Source organism: Magallana gigas, chromosome 5 (assembly GCF_963853765.1).
Source record: "Magallana gigas chromosome 5, xbMagGiga1.1, whole genome shotgun sequence".
NCBI lineage: Eukaryota > Metazoa > Mollusca > Bivalvia > Ostreida > Ostreidae > Magallana > Magallana gigas.
This window is the reverse complement of record NC_088857.1, coordinates 5,862,965-5,881,084: the sequence shown is the minus strand read 5'-3', so window position 1 is coordinate 5,881,084 and position 18,120 is coordinate 5,862,965. Positions and strand designations below refer to the sequence as shown.

The following is an 18,120-nucleotide window of genomic DNA, read 5'->3' as shown; positions in this document are numbered from 1 at the left end:
AAGATGTAAACCTGTTCTGTTATGCCACTTCCTCTCCTATATGCAGCTTGTTCTGGCATTAATTTGTCCTCTATTCCATCTCTAACTCTGTCTATCACTACTCTACACAAAAAAACTTTCGAAGGAACAAATAGTAGTGATATTACAATGTACTCTCTAATTGTCACATATAGTGAGATCCCCTTTCTTTGGTATTTTGACGATGAGTGATCATTTCCAGTCTGATAGTATCTCCTGTTCATCAATGATTCTGTTAAATAATACCGTTAGTTTTGGTGCTGTTGGTGCTACACTTTCTTTTAACAGTTCGGCGCTGATGTTATATATTCCGGGGCTTTTTTCCGTTTTTCATTTTTAGTATTGCTCTTTTAACTTCCTCTTCTCTTATCGGTGATGTATCAATTTCTATGTCCGTCAGCCTGGTCAGTACATCCTTCTGGGAGTTCTGCTGCCTCTGTTGGAACTTTGAGTACTTCCCTAAATTTTTCTTGCCATCTCTCTAATATCTTTCCCTCCTAAATGAGTAGTTTGCCATATTTCGATCTTATGCCACTTGTCCTGCTCCTTTTTTCCGCAAAGCTGTTTAGTCAGCTGATATTCTTCTCTGAGGTGGTTTCACTTTGCTGCATTTTCAGCTCCTCCAAGTTTTTTCTTTCATCAGCTCTTGCATGCTCTTCTTTTGACTTTTTTGTCCTTTGCTCTATATTTCTCTTAATTTCTCTTATTCCTTTTTAGTTTGATCTTCCAATTTCTTCTTTTTGTTTCCTTCTTTCATATATTTGTTTGTTTCAGTATTAAGCCAATCTTTATGTTTCTTTGTCCTCAGGTCCAAGTTTTTTTTCCCGTTGTTTCGTTATATATCTCTTTCATCCGTGTCCAGTTTCGGCTGATATCATTTTCTTCACCTGATAGTTGCTGGAACCTGTTTCTGATTTCAAGTTGGAATCCTCTGCATACCTTGTGATCTTTAAGTCTGCTGACGTCGTACATCTTCCTGATTTTTGCTGATGGTTTTGTATTTTTGCAGAGTTTCAGCTTTACTTTCGCTATCACTAGATTGTGGTTTGAGTTGACATCTGCGCCACGTATAACCCTGACATTGCATACTGATCTCCTGTATCTGCCATTTACCATTACATGGTCGATTAGGTTTTTATCCCTATCATTAGGAGATTCCCATGTGAGTTTATGAATGTCAAGGTGTTTTGAGGAGAGTTCCACATATGGCAAGATTGTTTAAAGCACACATCTCTGTTACTCTTAACCCATTTTCATTCAGTGTGTCTATTCCTTCTTCTCCCATGACTTTTGGATTTTAGATTTATCACTTTTTGCGCTAACGTTATACTTAATGTCGGATGACTTAAACTTCAAACTCTGCATTGCTGCCATTATAATCTCAAAAAAGTTGTGCTAGTACAGGCACGTAGCATCGGTTTTTTAAAAAGGAAATAGGATAGACTAATCCGAAGTCAGGACAAGCGAAAAGAAGAAAAAAGAAAAAAAAAGGAAAACACGTTTTGCCAGTTTTCAAAATCGTAATGCGTGGGAGAGGGCAATTTAGGAATTTGTTCTATAATTTTTTATCTGCTTCCAAAGAAGCTCCTTATAAATTCATTTTTTTACTTGTAAACTTAAAAATGTTACCATGGGAAGAGAGGTTGGGAATTCGACTGCGTTGGTTTAACCATAAACAAAGTGGCCAACTCTTGTAATTAAAAACTTAAAAACAAATACACAAAAACAATTTTTTTTAATTGAGGACTTTTGGTCTCAGTTTGGCTTGGTCCCAAATTTTGGCCTGGCCTCCAATTTGGCCTCTACAAATTTTTTTTATTTTCATATTTTATTTACATATTTGATTGTTTTATTGAATTTTACTTATTTAAGTGCAATGCACATGAATCAGCACACTAGGTGGCTTTAGGTGTCTTATGTTGATAATTCTAATGAAACAGAGATCACTTTTTCGAGAACGGTGACAAAAAGTAGCTGTTGTTTCTACTTTTAGAATGCTAAAAATGAGTAATATTGCCTGGGACACTTATATGGAAAATCCAAGTTATGTTTAAAGTTATGTACACATGTAAGAATATGCCCGTATTATTTACCAGATGCAAATGTCGATTTTAAATACTACAGTTAAATTCAAATGGAGTCAAAGTCAACGCCAAAGCTCTTTTCAGTGTCTTATGATTGTTTCTTTGCAATTTGTTTTCACCGTTATATACAGAAGTTTGCAAGTACATTCTTAATGTCAATTTGATTACAACAGATATCGATTTTAAATTCATGCAAAATCATTTATTCTGTTTCTTGTGTTTGATTCTAAATTCGCAGTTTTTGGATTTGTGTTGTTAAAATAGTTTTAAAATCAAGCATTGTATTTTTTTTTCAAATACATTCTTTTTAAGCCTGTTGTAACAATAAAGAATTGATTGTGAAAATATCCAAATGAGATAACGCATGCAATCGATCGCGGATCTAAGGGATGGGGAATTCAAAATTATTTAGCTATATAGGTCACTTATTAAATTTACCTATAATAGGCCTCGACCCCCTTTCCATAAATATCCACTCCCCCCAAATCCCGGATCAAATTTTCTAAATTCACGCATTTGATGAGATTGATTGTTAATAATTAATTTCTCATTGTGATAGAGACCGTGATGAATAATTTTCTATTCCCCATTAAATTTACTGGTATCAATTCCTGTTTACAAATTGTACGAGATTTTTTTTTGTTTATTTAGATTGATATCGTTCCTTTTCAGTCATGGTGTAACACTGTACTTTAATAAAAAAATAATATATGTATCTTATCTTTTTATATTTGAAAAATTAAAAAAACCCAGACTGAAATAATGATGATAGACTATGACAAGTAATTAGAAAAGCTAACTCAAGCTGGTTATTCGTACAAGGTTATACAATAAACAAGTTGCTGTCCTTTAAAAAAAAGGACTACAATACGTGGACCATTTGCATGTGTTTCCAGCGAAAACGTGAAAGCCTTAAGGTGTCATAACAGTATTTCAAAAATATGGCTGAGCCAAAATAATTCCCGAATTTTCCTTTGAATTCGGGGCGTTTCCGCACGCGACAGGAGCTGATTTTTTTTATGAGATGAAAAACAATGTGTAAGAGGCCTAACTATCCCATTTTTGTAATAATGCTAGGTCATTTGAATTTTTGATGCATGTTGTTTCCGGAGGGGGGTGAAAAAGCCCGGGCTTGATTTTCAAGCACATGTGTAACTTCGAGGTAAACAAAGTCTCACGCCTTGCTGGATGCACGTGTTATTTTGCTAGAAAATTGTAAATGAAACGTTGTTTAAAAAGATGTCAAGAGGATGTTTTCCATAAGTTCGTTTAGAATTTTTAATCAGTATGTAAAGTTATGAAATTTTGGTAAGAATATATAGTAAAATTTAATACTGTTGTGACACCTAGAGATTATCAGAGATTCCACCGACTCTAGCCCTCTGCTTTTAACCACTAAATTTGTACGTTGTATTACGTATACATGTATGTATATATAGCCCTGACTTTTTATCTCAGAATTTAAAGGATTCATACTTCTAAAATAATTATGATCTATCTATGAATGAAGTTTGCATGTATAGTATCAGGCATTCGGTGAATTCTACTATTTGCGCACACATTACGATTCGCACTACTTTGTTAACTATGCAGTGACAGCTTTGTGTAAATTAAAAATTTCATATTTTGATGCATTTTTCTTGAGATTTTAACTTTTATACAGTAACACAATTATTCAATCATACTTAAATGCTTAAAAAGATTTAATCGGGAAGTGCTCTAGCCTCGCCTACTATAAAAGTAAAGTTAAGTTACATGTGTATTCGGAAAACAACAAAACATTGCAAATTATGCTAGTTGATGCATGTTGTAGTTTCGGCTTAACATTAACTCATTTCATAATACTAATAGTTCATATCACATGCCTTTCTTTAAACGTATACTTTGTTTCTGTATATACTGTTTACCGACAACTTTACAATTACTTTACAATTACAGCGCCTTTGAACTTATGTGTGCATATGGCACGGAATCCCGATCCCGATTCAGATAAACGTGTGCTAGCCTGGTTCCCTGAGCTACCCTAGACTGGTCCTCTGTCTCTATCGTACCAGACAGGCATTGCCAGTCTATGAGCTACCCATTAGGGAAAGGAGTACCAATTCATTTCCCATAGGGCTCAATGTTACCCTAAACCCACCTGGCTAGTTAATTTGCTATTATACTTACAAACATATCCTTGGTCACATTTGAAAGTTCATTTCAAGCACTAACACAAAATCAATAGAAATACATAGGGTCCCATGGCGTTTATAGGTCAATATTGAGCTTCTTTACAACTTACAGCGATCCGCAGCAAATAAATCCAAGTCCCAAAATTGACACCCACCCCCTATTTTAACACCTCTTATTTCTTTACTTTTTGTAGTACTTCTTCAATCCATCATTTATTTTAAACAGTGATAAATTTACTTTGAAATAATAATTATTTCAGCAATTAATTCAGCCAATCACCTTAGCCATACCTTTTTCTGCGCGGCTCAATCTTGTATTAACACTTCTCTGATGTCAACATCCGGTGCATTGGTACTCTCATTCCATTATAGGGAAAAGCCTACCAATTATTTTCCCATAGAACTCTATACAAACCTTAGGACCTCTCAGTACTTTACTATGACAATAGCAGCAAAATCTTTGGTATCATTTGAAACTTCATTTTAAGCACTTTCAGAAATTTCCAAAAAAAATACATGGTCCCGTGGCGTTTATAGGTCAAATTCGCACTTGTTTACACCTTACAGCGATCAGCAGTAAATGGCACCCTGCATAAAAAATTAACCCCCACTCCTACAATCTCCTCTGGCATTTCTGTATTTTCTGCAATATTCCCTCATCCCATCATTTCTTTCAAACATTTATATTTTGGCTTTAAAATGAAAATAATTACATACCTGAATTCAGCCAATCGCCTGACGCCTATCCATTTATTCCGTGTTACAATGTTCTATAACTTTTTCTCTGATGTCAACATCCGGTGCATTGGTACTCTTATTCCATTACGCACAGGAACCATGCTAGCTCATGCGCAGACTGGATTTTCCCCATAGCATCCGGTTAAACCTCGCTTATGTATTTTCTGCGTGGACCTCAGGGTCAACGCAAAAATCTAAGTACCAAGCAGGCATCTTAATCTCCTCCCCATCACCACCATCCCTATATCCACCCTAAGAAAAAAGAATGGACCTGAAACAAGTTAACACAGAATATGTAATAAAATTTAGTCAATATTCTATGGGGTCATTTTTCTACAACCCACACGAAGAAAAATGACCTTAAGGCCATAATCTCTACGATGTAATCCAAGTATTCTACAACTGAGTAGGTATGATTTTTCTACGTAGAATAATGACACTCGGTCAATATTCTACGCCTACGGGTATCACTTTTCGTCGTTACAGTTGGTAGAACACATGACTAGATAATTTAGGGGGCCCGGGTTCGAATCTCGGTCTGGTCCGTTATTATATCTCTCATCCCCGTTACACAGCATTAAAAGAAATGTTGATATTCGATATTCGTTGATATTTCATTTCTGTATTGATGTACGTTTAATGCGTTAAATCCCTAATCTAATAGCTACAAGCTTGATAATTGTGATTCTATAGTATGTTCAATTTGCATAGCTTTTGAAGAAAACCCCCAAATCTATAAATAGACAGCGATTAAAATCCGTTACGGCCGTGCATTAAATTTCCATGGCTGAACAAAACATGCGACAGTGGGCATTTAAATCGCTCTGTAAAGTTTTCTGAATGATCGATTAAGAAAATGGCGGTGTATTTGGTAGGTAGATTTTCAATGTCATATGTTTATCACCATGATTTTGAAAATCCTTTTTGCCGATGTCTGTCTTTTTTCAATTTCACTGTCATTTGTTTTAATGATAGTCATCGCGTATCTTAACGGTGAGTCATTTTCTTTATCAGTTCTCTTGTTAGGTGAATGTCTAAACAATTCGTGTGTAATCATGTTCTACAAGTAAAATAAGCTTAGAGCGTGTATTTGTTTATTTACACATGAAGAACTTTCAGACGTTGAAAACAATAAATGAATATCATATCATGATTAAAACAAATAACAAATGCAATCATATATTATTACCACGCATTGAACAATTCTCCTATGGTAAGGTGTAAGTATAAACGTGTATTTGAGACTATTTACATTTCAAAGAGGAGATATATTAAAAGGAGTGGTAGATGTTAGAAAGCTGAACAAACACGAAGGTAATCATTAAATTTATATGTACTATGAGAAGTGCTGCAAATGTGTAAATACACCCCGAGTGTACACACATTTAAACAAAATCATTTCTAACACAGTTCATGCGGGAAGTAACCTTAGCGACATTGCAGAAAAATACATAGTCCCAAAGACATCAAAGAAAGCGCTTTGATGTTTATATTTATACCTTTCATGTAAAAAAAAAATGTCGAAATAAATATGAATGCACATGAAGTAGGTAAAAGTAAGTAAATTATTGTTTATATATATATCAGAATGTTATGTGAAAGAAATAACCAATCCTTATAATATATGGAATTTGAGTCTGGCATCATCATAATTATTTCGTGCAGTCCGTGATTTTTCGTGGGTTGCTGAAGGTTTCGACCAGTCAATAAATATATTCAAAGACCATTTAAAGGGACTGAACCTCAATATGTAATTCCAATATGTTCTTTTACGTATGAATATTAGTCACTTTAGGCGCATTTTATCGTTACCCAAGAAACTTCTGTAGTTTTATTACTTAGCAAGGGCTGTCAATTACATGTATTATTACCATTATTCACAGACCGTATAATGCAAAGGCGCCTAATATCTTTATTTTACTAACCATGTTATAAGAACGTTGCGTTGTTCTACAGGGCCAGAATATGACCTGTCCCCATGATGTAGACAGCTGGGATAAAGCCTCCACCGCCGCAAAGTGCATCATACCAAACGTGTACCACTGTCTGAAAACATCAAACGGACAGTTAATAGAAACGTGCCTGGAGAAAACATGGATTCAGCCAGGTAACTTAGTAACTGTGGTAATTACTAAGATAGTTTATCATGAAGTGTTGCAAGTTATTTTTTAAATGAAATGAAAACACTGGGTTTTGGTATTCGATAGATTTAATGTAAGCTGCATATATTTGCAGGAATGTGTCCGGAATATAATACAAATTTAAAGATGCTGGATGTTGATAAATGTCAAAGTACCAGCACTGAATGCCCGGATGTTACCTACTGGTCCAACGACGTATATCAGTGTAAGCTTATGTACTGTTTCTTCTCTTTGTATTTTACAATCACATTGAATTTAGTTAATTACAACGATGATCAAATTTATACTTAGATGCAACCTGTCTACAGAAAACAAACCAGACACAGGATTCCAACAACATAATAGTAGTAGACATGCAAACAACAGTGTACGTAATATATTCAGTTCCGTAGAAATCAGGTGTATTCTATCCAATGCATTTATCAGTAGTGATTTGATTTGAACATATTTTATTGCATTATATATTACAATGGGATTGGGCACAAGTTATAAAAACTTAATTTGCCCTCTCCCTATTATCAGTAGTAGCAATACATATACAAGAAAAATCCCCGTATAGTGTTCAGCTATGTAGAAATTAAATGTACTCAATCCAATGCAGAAATTAGTGCATGGACAACACAGTCTGTGTTTCAAGTCAATCGTGTACCTTTCATAGATCACATAACAATACATCGACCGCCCCTGGCAGTTCCGGCCTCGACATACAGACCTTACTGCCCTACATCATAGGAGGGGTCATACTTATAGCACTGGTGTTTGTTGTGGTACTGATATTCATACTGTGTAGAAGAAAGAGATCAAGACACAGAGGTTAGTGGTTTTACCTTAATTTTATCTCTATGCAAACCTCAGTTACACGTAAATCACTTTTAAATTGTGGCTTAATGTAAAAACATTCATGCAAATATTTAATTTACAACAGTTACATTGACAGATAACTGTATAAGATTTTTTCTTTCAAGAATATAGACACGACATCAAGATTGAGTACTCAAAGCGAGAACATAACCAACAGGATGATCTCATTAACCAAGGTAATTATTTATATCATAACCAGCCAAAACATATACTATGTGGATACATGGACATCTTCTCTCTATAATTAAAGGTATGTTTTGTCTGTGACTTATGCAATGAATATTCTAAATGAACAGATGCAGTTAATGGTAATAACCTAACAAACAGGGACTCTTTGGATGCTGAAAAACGCCCGTTCATAGGTAAAACATTTTTATTATTATGTTAAACATGGTATAGGAGACATATATATGGATATTGATAATATTTTATTTAATTGATTTATTTCTATTCACAGACCACTATTCAGATGTCTCCTCCCCTGCCCCCAAGGGCAACATCACTGTGTATGTGGGAGACGACTCCGACAAGATTGCTGTAGCCTACGAACATCTAGTGTACGAAAACAGATACGACAAGTGTCAGTTTGTGAAGGATATAAATGAGTTTAAGGCGGATAGATGGACCAAAGTTTACTTTATCCAGGATGTATTCCGTCACGTGATACATTCATCGGATATAGATAAGATGCGGGGTGCGTTGGATGAGATCTACTTAGCGGCGGGCCAACAACCACTTTCAATGTTTATTTTAGAGATGCCGCTAACACTGTGGACAAAACATAGAAAATATTTCCAAGAAATGGCTCTATTTCATGATCAACATATTTCTTTTGTCTGAGAAAGTACTAGTTTGTGTTAGGAAAGATGCTGTGTTCGTGTGATGATTTTTTAAGAAATGCAAACCTACAAATTGTATTTTGGAAATTTTTGGTCGTAATATAAACTATAATTCGTGTTATTTGTTCTTTATATCAGTAATTGTAAATTTATATGTATAAGACCTACGAACCCCTTTAGGGTAAAGTTTATTCCAATCTTACCTTTTGGAATAGAGATTGTAGTACATACATGTATCAATTAAATCAGGATTGCTGTCCAATTCCGTCTGAGTTTAACAAAAGATACATTTAATGAAACAAAAATATTATTGATTACGTGTATTACGTGTGAACATGTCCCTAACCAGTGCAGGTTGTTTACTGGTTATCCTAAATACCCGTGTATTATTCTGACTTATAAGTTTTAGATATTCAATCTTTTTGCATCTAGAAAATAGAAATAATACAGGGACCTATATATTGCCAACATGTTCGAAATGATGAACAACTTGAAAAAATATTGCATCGAATTTGAAAAAAAAAAAGATTTAGAAGACTACAAAAATGATGCAAATAGAGCACGATATTGATCAAACTCATGTTGTATTATGTTTTGTTACATAAAGATAAGAAAACCAGATATGTCGTGAGTTCTGATGATAAATAGTCAAAAACATTTGAAAACTTGAAAATACAATAGAAATCAGTTAAAATATTTGTTTCGTATTACAATATATTATTCCCAATAGCGGAAATTTTAATTACTCCTTTTATAAGACGTTTTGTTTATTTCCAGAAAATATATTATTGAAAACAATTAAAATTAACTTAAAAACACATTTTTCAAATCCGATGTAAAATTAATGCATAAACATCGGTGGGTAATAGAGTCCAGTTGAAGGAAAAACAATTCATGTGTATGTACGTACCCTCTTACAGTCATTTTTAGCCAAAGAAGTGGATAGCTATAAAGTTAAAGGCAGTGTGTTAATTTGGTTACGAATAATGTGTTAAAGCAGTTCAGAAAAGGTAAATCAAAATTTTATTCAGTTGATCTTTTCGAAATTTCAATTGTGTTCTTTGGAATGAAACCTTTTATACATGTATTCATTTTAGATTTTTTTAAATGAAATTTGTCCTTACAATTTTTGCCCACATTTTCTCAAACCAACCGTTTGCTTCTCTTTTCACTGGACTGTAACATGAAATCGACATTATATGAGAATTTACTATGCCAATAAGAATTATTGTCATGGCCCATTTATTGAAGTATATCTGTTCAAAAAGAAACAAAAAAAGGTTAGACATATTAAAATGGTTGAAGGTTAATTTGCACAAGGATCAATTGATTAAAATACGCTGGTACTCGATTATTTTCTGCCTTGAGTAAATAAAATGTAATTTAATAACAGATAGACATAAACTTTAAAAAAGATTTATGCAAAAACTTTGTGTGTTTTTTGGAAAATATCTCATATAACGTATTTTACGGGTTCTTTGTACTACTAGATATTCTGATATGCAAATTAAAACCCCGTACTTAAAATATATCGATTTTGCAATTGATTAAATGTCTTGTCATTTGCAAGATTTGGCATGTTCCTCAGTTCAAAGCGAAAGTACGGATTTTAAGGAATAAATTGTGCAAATGAATTTACATCAATGTCCCCAGAACAAGAGTGAGTGGGACACCGCCTCCCAGAGATTACAGTGTGTGGACCCTAACAGTTACCACTGTCTGAGGACGGAGGATGGCGGGGAAACGGAACAGTGTCTGGGCAAAGTCTGGATCCAGGAAAGTATGTGATACACATGTTTACCTTTGTTGTGTATGAGTAAATTGTAAAACATGTATATAGAATGGTTGTACAAAATGTTTGAATGAGGGAATTTTATGGGAGTTTGGAATTTCATATATATCAAAAAGTAATAAGCAAACTGCTGCATTAAATATTACCAGGCTGAAGCTAGCAGCCACTAACAGCGGCCACTAAGCCCTATAAATATCTTTATAAAAGGACATAAGACAAGCTTAAACTAAAGACAATATTTGCAACATGTGAAATATACATTTTGCTTGGTGATAATACCCTCAACGAAATATGCACAAATCGGTATTCGTTTTATAAAATTTAATAAAACTCGGCACTCTTATAACATAATTTCGCGAGCGCGGGATTTCGTTGTTCGGGTGCCTTGACCGTCGCTCTCAAACTGCAGAATAATTGAACATAGCCAACAATTAAACTTAAAACAGTAGTATGACATCATTATATTCTTTTGATACATTCAAATGCCTGAAATGACAAATACCTATAACCATCTAATAAGTTTTAATAAATCCTGATTGCAATTACATTTCGATTACATTTGAACTTTTTAATAGGATTCAATAGGATTTAATAGGATTCATGCATTTCAGAAATGTGCCCAGAATACAACTCAAAGGTCGGCAAAATAGACGTATTTTCATGCCATTTGTCTGTTGGCTGTCCAACGGAGATATATTGGTCCAATGAGGTTTACAAATGTACGTTCTCTTACGGTTTATATGATACTTCCTATATATTCCTTATTTTAAATTCTAAATTTCAAATTTTAAATTCTAAAATGGCTGAGAGTTTACCATCCTATATGTTATAATACAGTAATCTTAAATAGAATCTATGCTGGTACATCTTAAAGTAGCTTTAGATAACTTTTCTCACTATATTAAAATTTGTACAAAATTCGCCTATTTAATTTTAGATCCTATCTGTAATAGAAAACCAAGCTTGGCGACTACAACTATAAGGTTAGAGAGAGAGAGAGAGAGAGAGAGAGAGAGAGAGAGAGAGAGAGAGAGAGAGAGAGAGAGAGAGAGAGAGAGAGAGAGACAGAGAGAGAGAGACAGACAGACAGACAGACAGACAGACAGAAGGAACATACTGTTTTGTAGTCGTTGATTTAATGATTATACCAGATGTCTTAAATTATATATGAATTATCTGACATTATATTTATTTCATTTGGTTTTGCAGTTCCTCTACAAGAAATCACGACGCAAATGAGCAGTTCCCTACATACGTGTATTATATCATAATTTCTGTTGCTTTGGTTTTATTGATACTTTTGTGTGTTGGAATATGTATTTACCGGAACCGCAAGAAGAGAGGACAAACATCTAGGGAAAGCGGTTTGTTATCATTTCTTAAAATATCCAATCTAATCAATCAGAAAAACAACGATAATAGTTTAAAAAAGAAACATTTGTATATATGATTATTCTAACATACAAGTATCTCATTTTTTCAAACACTGTTCACAGTCAACAGTACTTAAAAAACAAATTACCATTCTGTACAAACAGAAAAAAGCAACTTTGAGAGATCCACCCCCGACAGCGTTCCTTTAACAGCACACGGTAATTTTTTCATGTTTATTTTTGTTCGGATAACACATAATTTTTCGTGTTGTCAAATATGTAAATAATGTAAGATAAGAGAATTTAACATCATTTTATAACGTACAGTATCAATCATATATGTATTTCTTTCTTGAATTCTGAATGTATCCCGGAATATAATTAAATTCATCCAAAAATACGTACTAAATTAGCTTGCAAGCACGTTCTTGTAACATCAGCACGACTACAAGTCTTTTTACGTGAACTAGTGGTGTTTTACTACTACTAAGAAAAACAAAACGATATAAACAAAGGAAAGCATTGTTCTATCCCCTTATGACTTATTGTTATCCGCAAAAAGGACTGGCTTTGATTTACTTTTTAAAAAATCTTAACATCATAGCAATTTGACTGTCAATCTGGTTTACCTAGTAAATGAATTTTTGACAGTCAAGAACCTCCCATTTTGGTTATGCAGAATTTTATACTAAACGTTTGAAATCAATAGGAGTCAACACTTGCAGATGCTGAGTATTACCTTAAATTACCGTTCAAATCAAAGAAAGAAATAGTTATGGGACCAAATAATGGTTTTTGTACAATTATCAGTTAATGCTTAATTCAGTTGTAACAGAGACGAAGTAATGTTTTGAAAAATACAGTATATTTTGAAAAAATATGTGGAACTACTTGTCTATAATTTATTAGGAAAACTGTCTAGAATATAATTCGAAAATAAACATGCAAGCATTTGAGAATACACTTACGAAACTTAACACCAGACCTCCAAATCGAATGGTACTCAATAGATATAAAAAAATAGAAACAGTTGTGAGACATATTGTATTAAATTTTAGAACATCAACATAGCAGCAATCATCAAACAGCAATTAACCTAAAGAAAACAGAAAGCTTGGGTAAGTAAGACAACTTGGGATTAGGATTAGGTTAATCAGATGGTAAAAACTCACATTCAGTTTATTGATAACTACAGAAGTTTGTAGAAGTATTTTTACGTTAAGTTGTATAGAAAATCCAAAAACACTAACACAAACTTGCATAATATTATTTTAGATTAGCTGTTCTAAAACTAAAAATATGTACTATACTCTGTCCCAAGATATTTTGGATTCACATTTGGACGATTTTTAATAAAAATACACTTACCTGTGAAAGAAGTGCAATTGAAATAGTTGAAAGGGATATTTTCCAAGATAATTTCATTGACACATTATCATCTTTCACTCGGAAAAATTCACAGGAACGAAAACAGATTCCTTACGGAGATTTATAATGGGGAATGTTTACATCTTTTCTCCATTCGGAATACACTCGGAATACATCGCGCAATATTTCAACGTTATCATCCGGGCTTGCTGCAATGCAAAATCTCCGTAGACATCACATTTTTCAGCATTGTATTGAAACCTGATAAGCTAACAGGGGCGTTTTGACTGAGAAATCTTGGAAATTTTTCATACTTTTGAATGAACATCGTTTGGATCCTGAGGTATTTATAAATATCAAACAATTAAGCCAAACGTGAATCCAAAATATCTTGGGACAGAGTATAGAACACTTGCAAAATATGTTGATATTGGAATAATTTGTGCGTTAAGGAACTTGAAATCGGTATGAAGCAAGAAAATAATGTTTGGAACATGTTGTCGGCCGTTAAAAAAATACTGCACTACATGGTTTTCAAGCTTGATGTTTTAACAGAAATCTTAGAATTCTTGGTTGGAAAAAAAATTTCATAGCCTTGCTATGTTTGTAATAAATCCAGAATTGCTCGAATTAAAGTTCATGAGACTTGCCACGTAACAAGTCTGGTATTAATGCAGTTCTTGTAATGTGTTCCTTATTATAAACCTTAACCATTTAATAATGGTTTAAAGAATAAATTGCTAGTTAGTAATTGTTTTGAATCATTTAACACCTGTTTGTTGTAAAGCCAATGTAGTAAAATATGATTTTTTTTGGGAAACTTAAGCTTTTCATCGGTCTCTTAAGGAGACTAAATGGACAACAAATCATCAGACCTGACGTAGCTTTTAAGATAGCTTTGTTAAGCTATAAACTGTAGTGAAATCCATATATTTTGCATTTTGTATTTTGATATTTTCCTATATTTTTTATGTATAGCTCTTTATTTAAAAGAAGATCAATACAGTCTAAAAACAGCAACCATCGAGCCCTCTCTTAGATTTTTAAATGAAAAAAAATGATCTGTTAATATATATATTTTTTCTTCATAAAATTGTTTATGTATGTGTTCCTTTATCTAACAAAGCATTTGTTTCAGAGTTTGTCATTGAAAATAGTTAAAAACTGTCCAAATTAACATGCTATGAATGACAAGAAAGCTATTAATATAAAATATATCCACTTGAACATCTGAGAAAGTTAAATTAAAAGTGTTCCGGCCTCTTTATATCTGGACATCCGTTTTTAAAACAGTGCGCTTTTAGCAATGGCGACTACTAGACGTGCTCCTACTCCAAGAAAACATTACGACAGAGAAGTTAAAATTAGTAACATTTCATTTTGAATCTAATCATAAATATTATGAAATTTTTATAATCAAATAATTTAATAATTAAAATGAAATTATACCGTGTTTAAGATATTGCAAAAGAAAAAGCACTTATGAGTTAAAAAATATTTCCTAAATAGCATTGTCATGTCATGCTTGGCTTTATTCCAAACAGGAATATGTTTTGAGTAATTTTCAATGCAAGAATTTGCTTATTTTCAAAAGCGGATTATCATTGAATCCGGCAATTTTCAAGGTTTTGGGGTATTGTATACTGTGGAATCATTAGATTTCGTGGTGGCTGAATTTTCGTGGATTTCGTGGGTACCCCATCCACGAATTAACATCCTCCTCGAATAGTATATTAGGGTTATAAAGTCATATTTCGTTTTGTAGGTATAAGAAAATACAGGAAATTACGTCCCAACGAACCTATAAAATTTCAGGAATCCACGAAAATTGGCCCCCACGAAAATTGATGATTCCACAGTATTTAATTTTGTTCAAAATGTGTTTTAGGGTCAGAAAAGGGTCCTAAAAAGTTCAAAGTCGGTTATGATAGGAAGATACAACACGTAAACTTTTGAAAACCAAAAGTTTGTAATATTTTTTGTAAAATTAGAAAAAAAGTAATTGAAGCAATTTCTAAGATAAGTATTGCTTTACCCCTGTAAGTGCGATTGAGGCGGTGAGAGGGGATGAATTATAGGATTATATATAAAAGAAGTTCTTATGAAGCAAATAACTATATAGCAACATGTAACTTGCAATGTTACAATGTGTAATGTTAAAATGTGTAAAATTGTTAGAAGTTGACGCAAATATGAGGATTTTTGAAATAAATTTACACCATACAGAAACACGGCATAAGATCATTAAGGTCGTACATGTAATGATGAATATATAGTGTTATTATCTACATTGTATTTGAAATAATATGAATAGGTTTGAATTATTTATACAATAAAATGCTTTCTTTGGTGATTCATTCGGGATATGAAGGTAGCGACATTGCAGGAAAAATACATAACCCGCGTTAGCGGGTTTTGTTTATTTTTCCTGCAATGATCGCTACCTTCATAACCCGCATGAATCATCAAAGAAAGCATTTTATTGTTTATATTAACATCTTTCTTTAACTAATTAATAAATTGATTATAAAAAGTTAGTAAAATTCACTAAATTACTGTTAATGTACGTAAGTACGTTAGCTAAAAGAAACAGCCAAATCGTCTCTTGTGAGACTTTGAGTCTGGCATCATCATGATTATTTCGTGCAGTCCGTGAGTTTACTTAGGTCGCTGTAGATTCAGACCAATCGATAAACAGGGCGTGTCAGTTTCAGTCCTGTCACTTTCAGCCGCTGTAGATTTTAACCAATCGAGAAATGGGGCATGTAAATTTCAGTTTGGCTGTTTCTATAGAGCTATGAATTGACTATATTTTTACGTAAGAAAAAGAGGAAATTAAACATGGTAGATGTAAATATATTTTTATAATATATATTATTATATATTTAATATATAATAAGGTTTATTTTTTATTATCACTGAAGTTAACTTTAGGTAGGCATAAATATTTTAAAACTTATTCAATGAATTACTGGTTCGCTATCGTTGATTACGAATGCAAGCGCCGTGTCATCAATGAAGTGAACCAGTCTATCATTTCTCTATTTTGTGGAACCATTTACATTTTTTTTGTAGCAAGTTGTATTTTCTCAATATGAATATTTCTTTTCGTTAGGTGAACAAATATAATATTAAATTGAGTTAAACTAGAATGAGTTAGCTGACACAACTTTGTTAAGAAGTTGCTGATTGCTTTAGATCAGCTGAAATAAATAGATTGAATTTGTGCGGTGCTTTGAATGTGCTGTACATGCATTTCGGATTCAATTGTTTGCAATAAAATGTCTTTGACTCCAGTCGCTGTTACTCATTGAGTTATAGTTAAGATTACTCAGGTGAGCGCTGTAGTTCATAGCCCTCTTGTCTTACAGTTAAACCTGACAGTAACCCACACAGTAACCAACACATTTCCGACGTTGAGGATCTGGAAAAGAATGGCGTGCTGATATTTATCTCTGATGACAAAATCGGAATTGGGAAGAAAATGAAACTCATTGAAGAAAGTGGAAAATTTGGTGAATCAAGATATATTTCACCTCTTGTTCAATGGGAACAGGAAGAAGATGCATCCTTGTATTTGATTCGTCAACCAATAGAGGATATGTTATCCTTTTTAGAAGAAGCGCCTTCAAAAATGAATGAAATGTTTAAAGCATCGACAGATGTACCAAAAACCTACTTTGTTTTGTATTTTAGTGAAAATCAATGGCAAAAATACCAAATTCGATTACTTCAATATGATTTTTTCAAAAAAGCAACAACAAGATTTATGCGTAGTTGAAAATAATTTATTGAAGGTCACTAGCGATTAATGTTTGAATATAATATGATCTATGTGCCATGTATAATAGATACGCTTTAAATGTGTATTACCGTACTTCCACTTTTTAGCTCACCTGAACTGAAAGCTCGAGTGAGCTATTCTGATCACATTATATCCGTCGTCCGTACGTCCGTCCGTCCGTCTGTAATTTTTTTTTACATTTTGAACTTCTTTATAAATTTCAACCAAATTTGGCCCAAAACATCCTTATGGGAAGGCAAATATAAATTGCAGAAATGAAAGACAGCTCTTTATTCAAAGCGGACAAAACCTCAAAACTTTAGAAAAAAGGGGCTGCATTTTAAAAAATCTTCTTCTCAAGAACTATGGAGTAAAATTTAACGTAATTTAGCATAAACAATCCTTATGGCAAAGTCAATATAAATTGCAAAAATTATGGACAAATTCTTTCCCAAATCCGAGTTATTACGAAAATAATAATTAAGGAAAGGCGTGTTTTAATCAGTTTATAACTTCGGGTTCGGTATTCCATACTTCTGAAACGAAGTTCTAGACGCAGCCATGTTTGACGTACGATAAATGGGTCGATCTGACAATGATGAATTCGTTTTGCTGTGCAACAGTTCGCATGCGAAGGGAATCTTTGAAACATGCAAGATCCATTGGTACCGATTTTGTGAAGTAAATTGAGGTTAAATATTTCAATGCGTTGACAATTTTTACATTTGACGGTAGTGTTATGTTAGCTTGTTTTGATTTTCGTTTCATTTTCATTACCTATGCTTTGTAACATGGGAAACTATCGCCTGGATTTTTTGATTTTTTACATAGGCTTTGGTAAATCAGACGGTCGACTGTTTACCGAAAATAATCTGATGTATTAACAAAGTACTAAAATACAATTCATTCTATTGGCATTTCGGGATGATCTTTTGCGTAATGGTTGAT

The 18,120-nt window shown here is 33.2% G+C and overlaps 2 protein-coding genes across 2 annotated transcripts; both read left to right on the top strand.

Moving 5' to 3' along the window:
* Positions 1 to 5,770: 5,770 nt before the first annotated feature.
* Positions 5,771 to 9,379, top strand: LOC105342485 (uncharacterized). Its single transcript, XM_066085763.1, has 8 exons — positions 5,771 to 5,885; positions 6,971 to 7,121; positions 7,250 to 7,360; positions 7,447 to 7,522; positions 7,814 to 7,968; positions 8,121 to 8,192; positions 8,313 to 8,378; positions 8,474 to 9,379. The coding sequence occupies exons 1-8, from the start codon at positions 5,871 to 5,873 to the stop codon at positions 8,854 to 8,856; spliced, it is 1,029 nt and encodes a 342-aa protein (XP_065941835.1). The 5' UTR covers positions 5,771 to 5,870; the 3' UTR covers positions 8,857 to 9,379.
* Positions 9,380 to 10,408: 1,029 nt separating this feature from the next.
* LOC109620474 (uncharacterized) lies at positions 10,409 to 17,316 on the top strand. Its single transcript, XM_020073040.3, has 7 exons — positions 10,409 to 10,635; positions 11,259 to 11,366; positions 11,585 to 11,630; positions 11,857 to 12,011; positions 12,186 to 12,239; positions 13,079 to 13,138; positions 16,760 to 17,316. Exons 1-7 carry the CDS (start codon positions 10,485 to 10,487, stop codon positions 17,167 to 17,169), a joined length of 984 nt encoding a protein of 327 aa, XP_019928599.3. The 5' UTR covers positions 10,409 to 10,484; the 3' UTR covers positions 17,170 to 17,316.
* Positions 17,317 to 18,120: the final 804 nt, after the last annotated feature.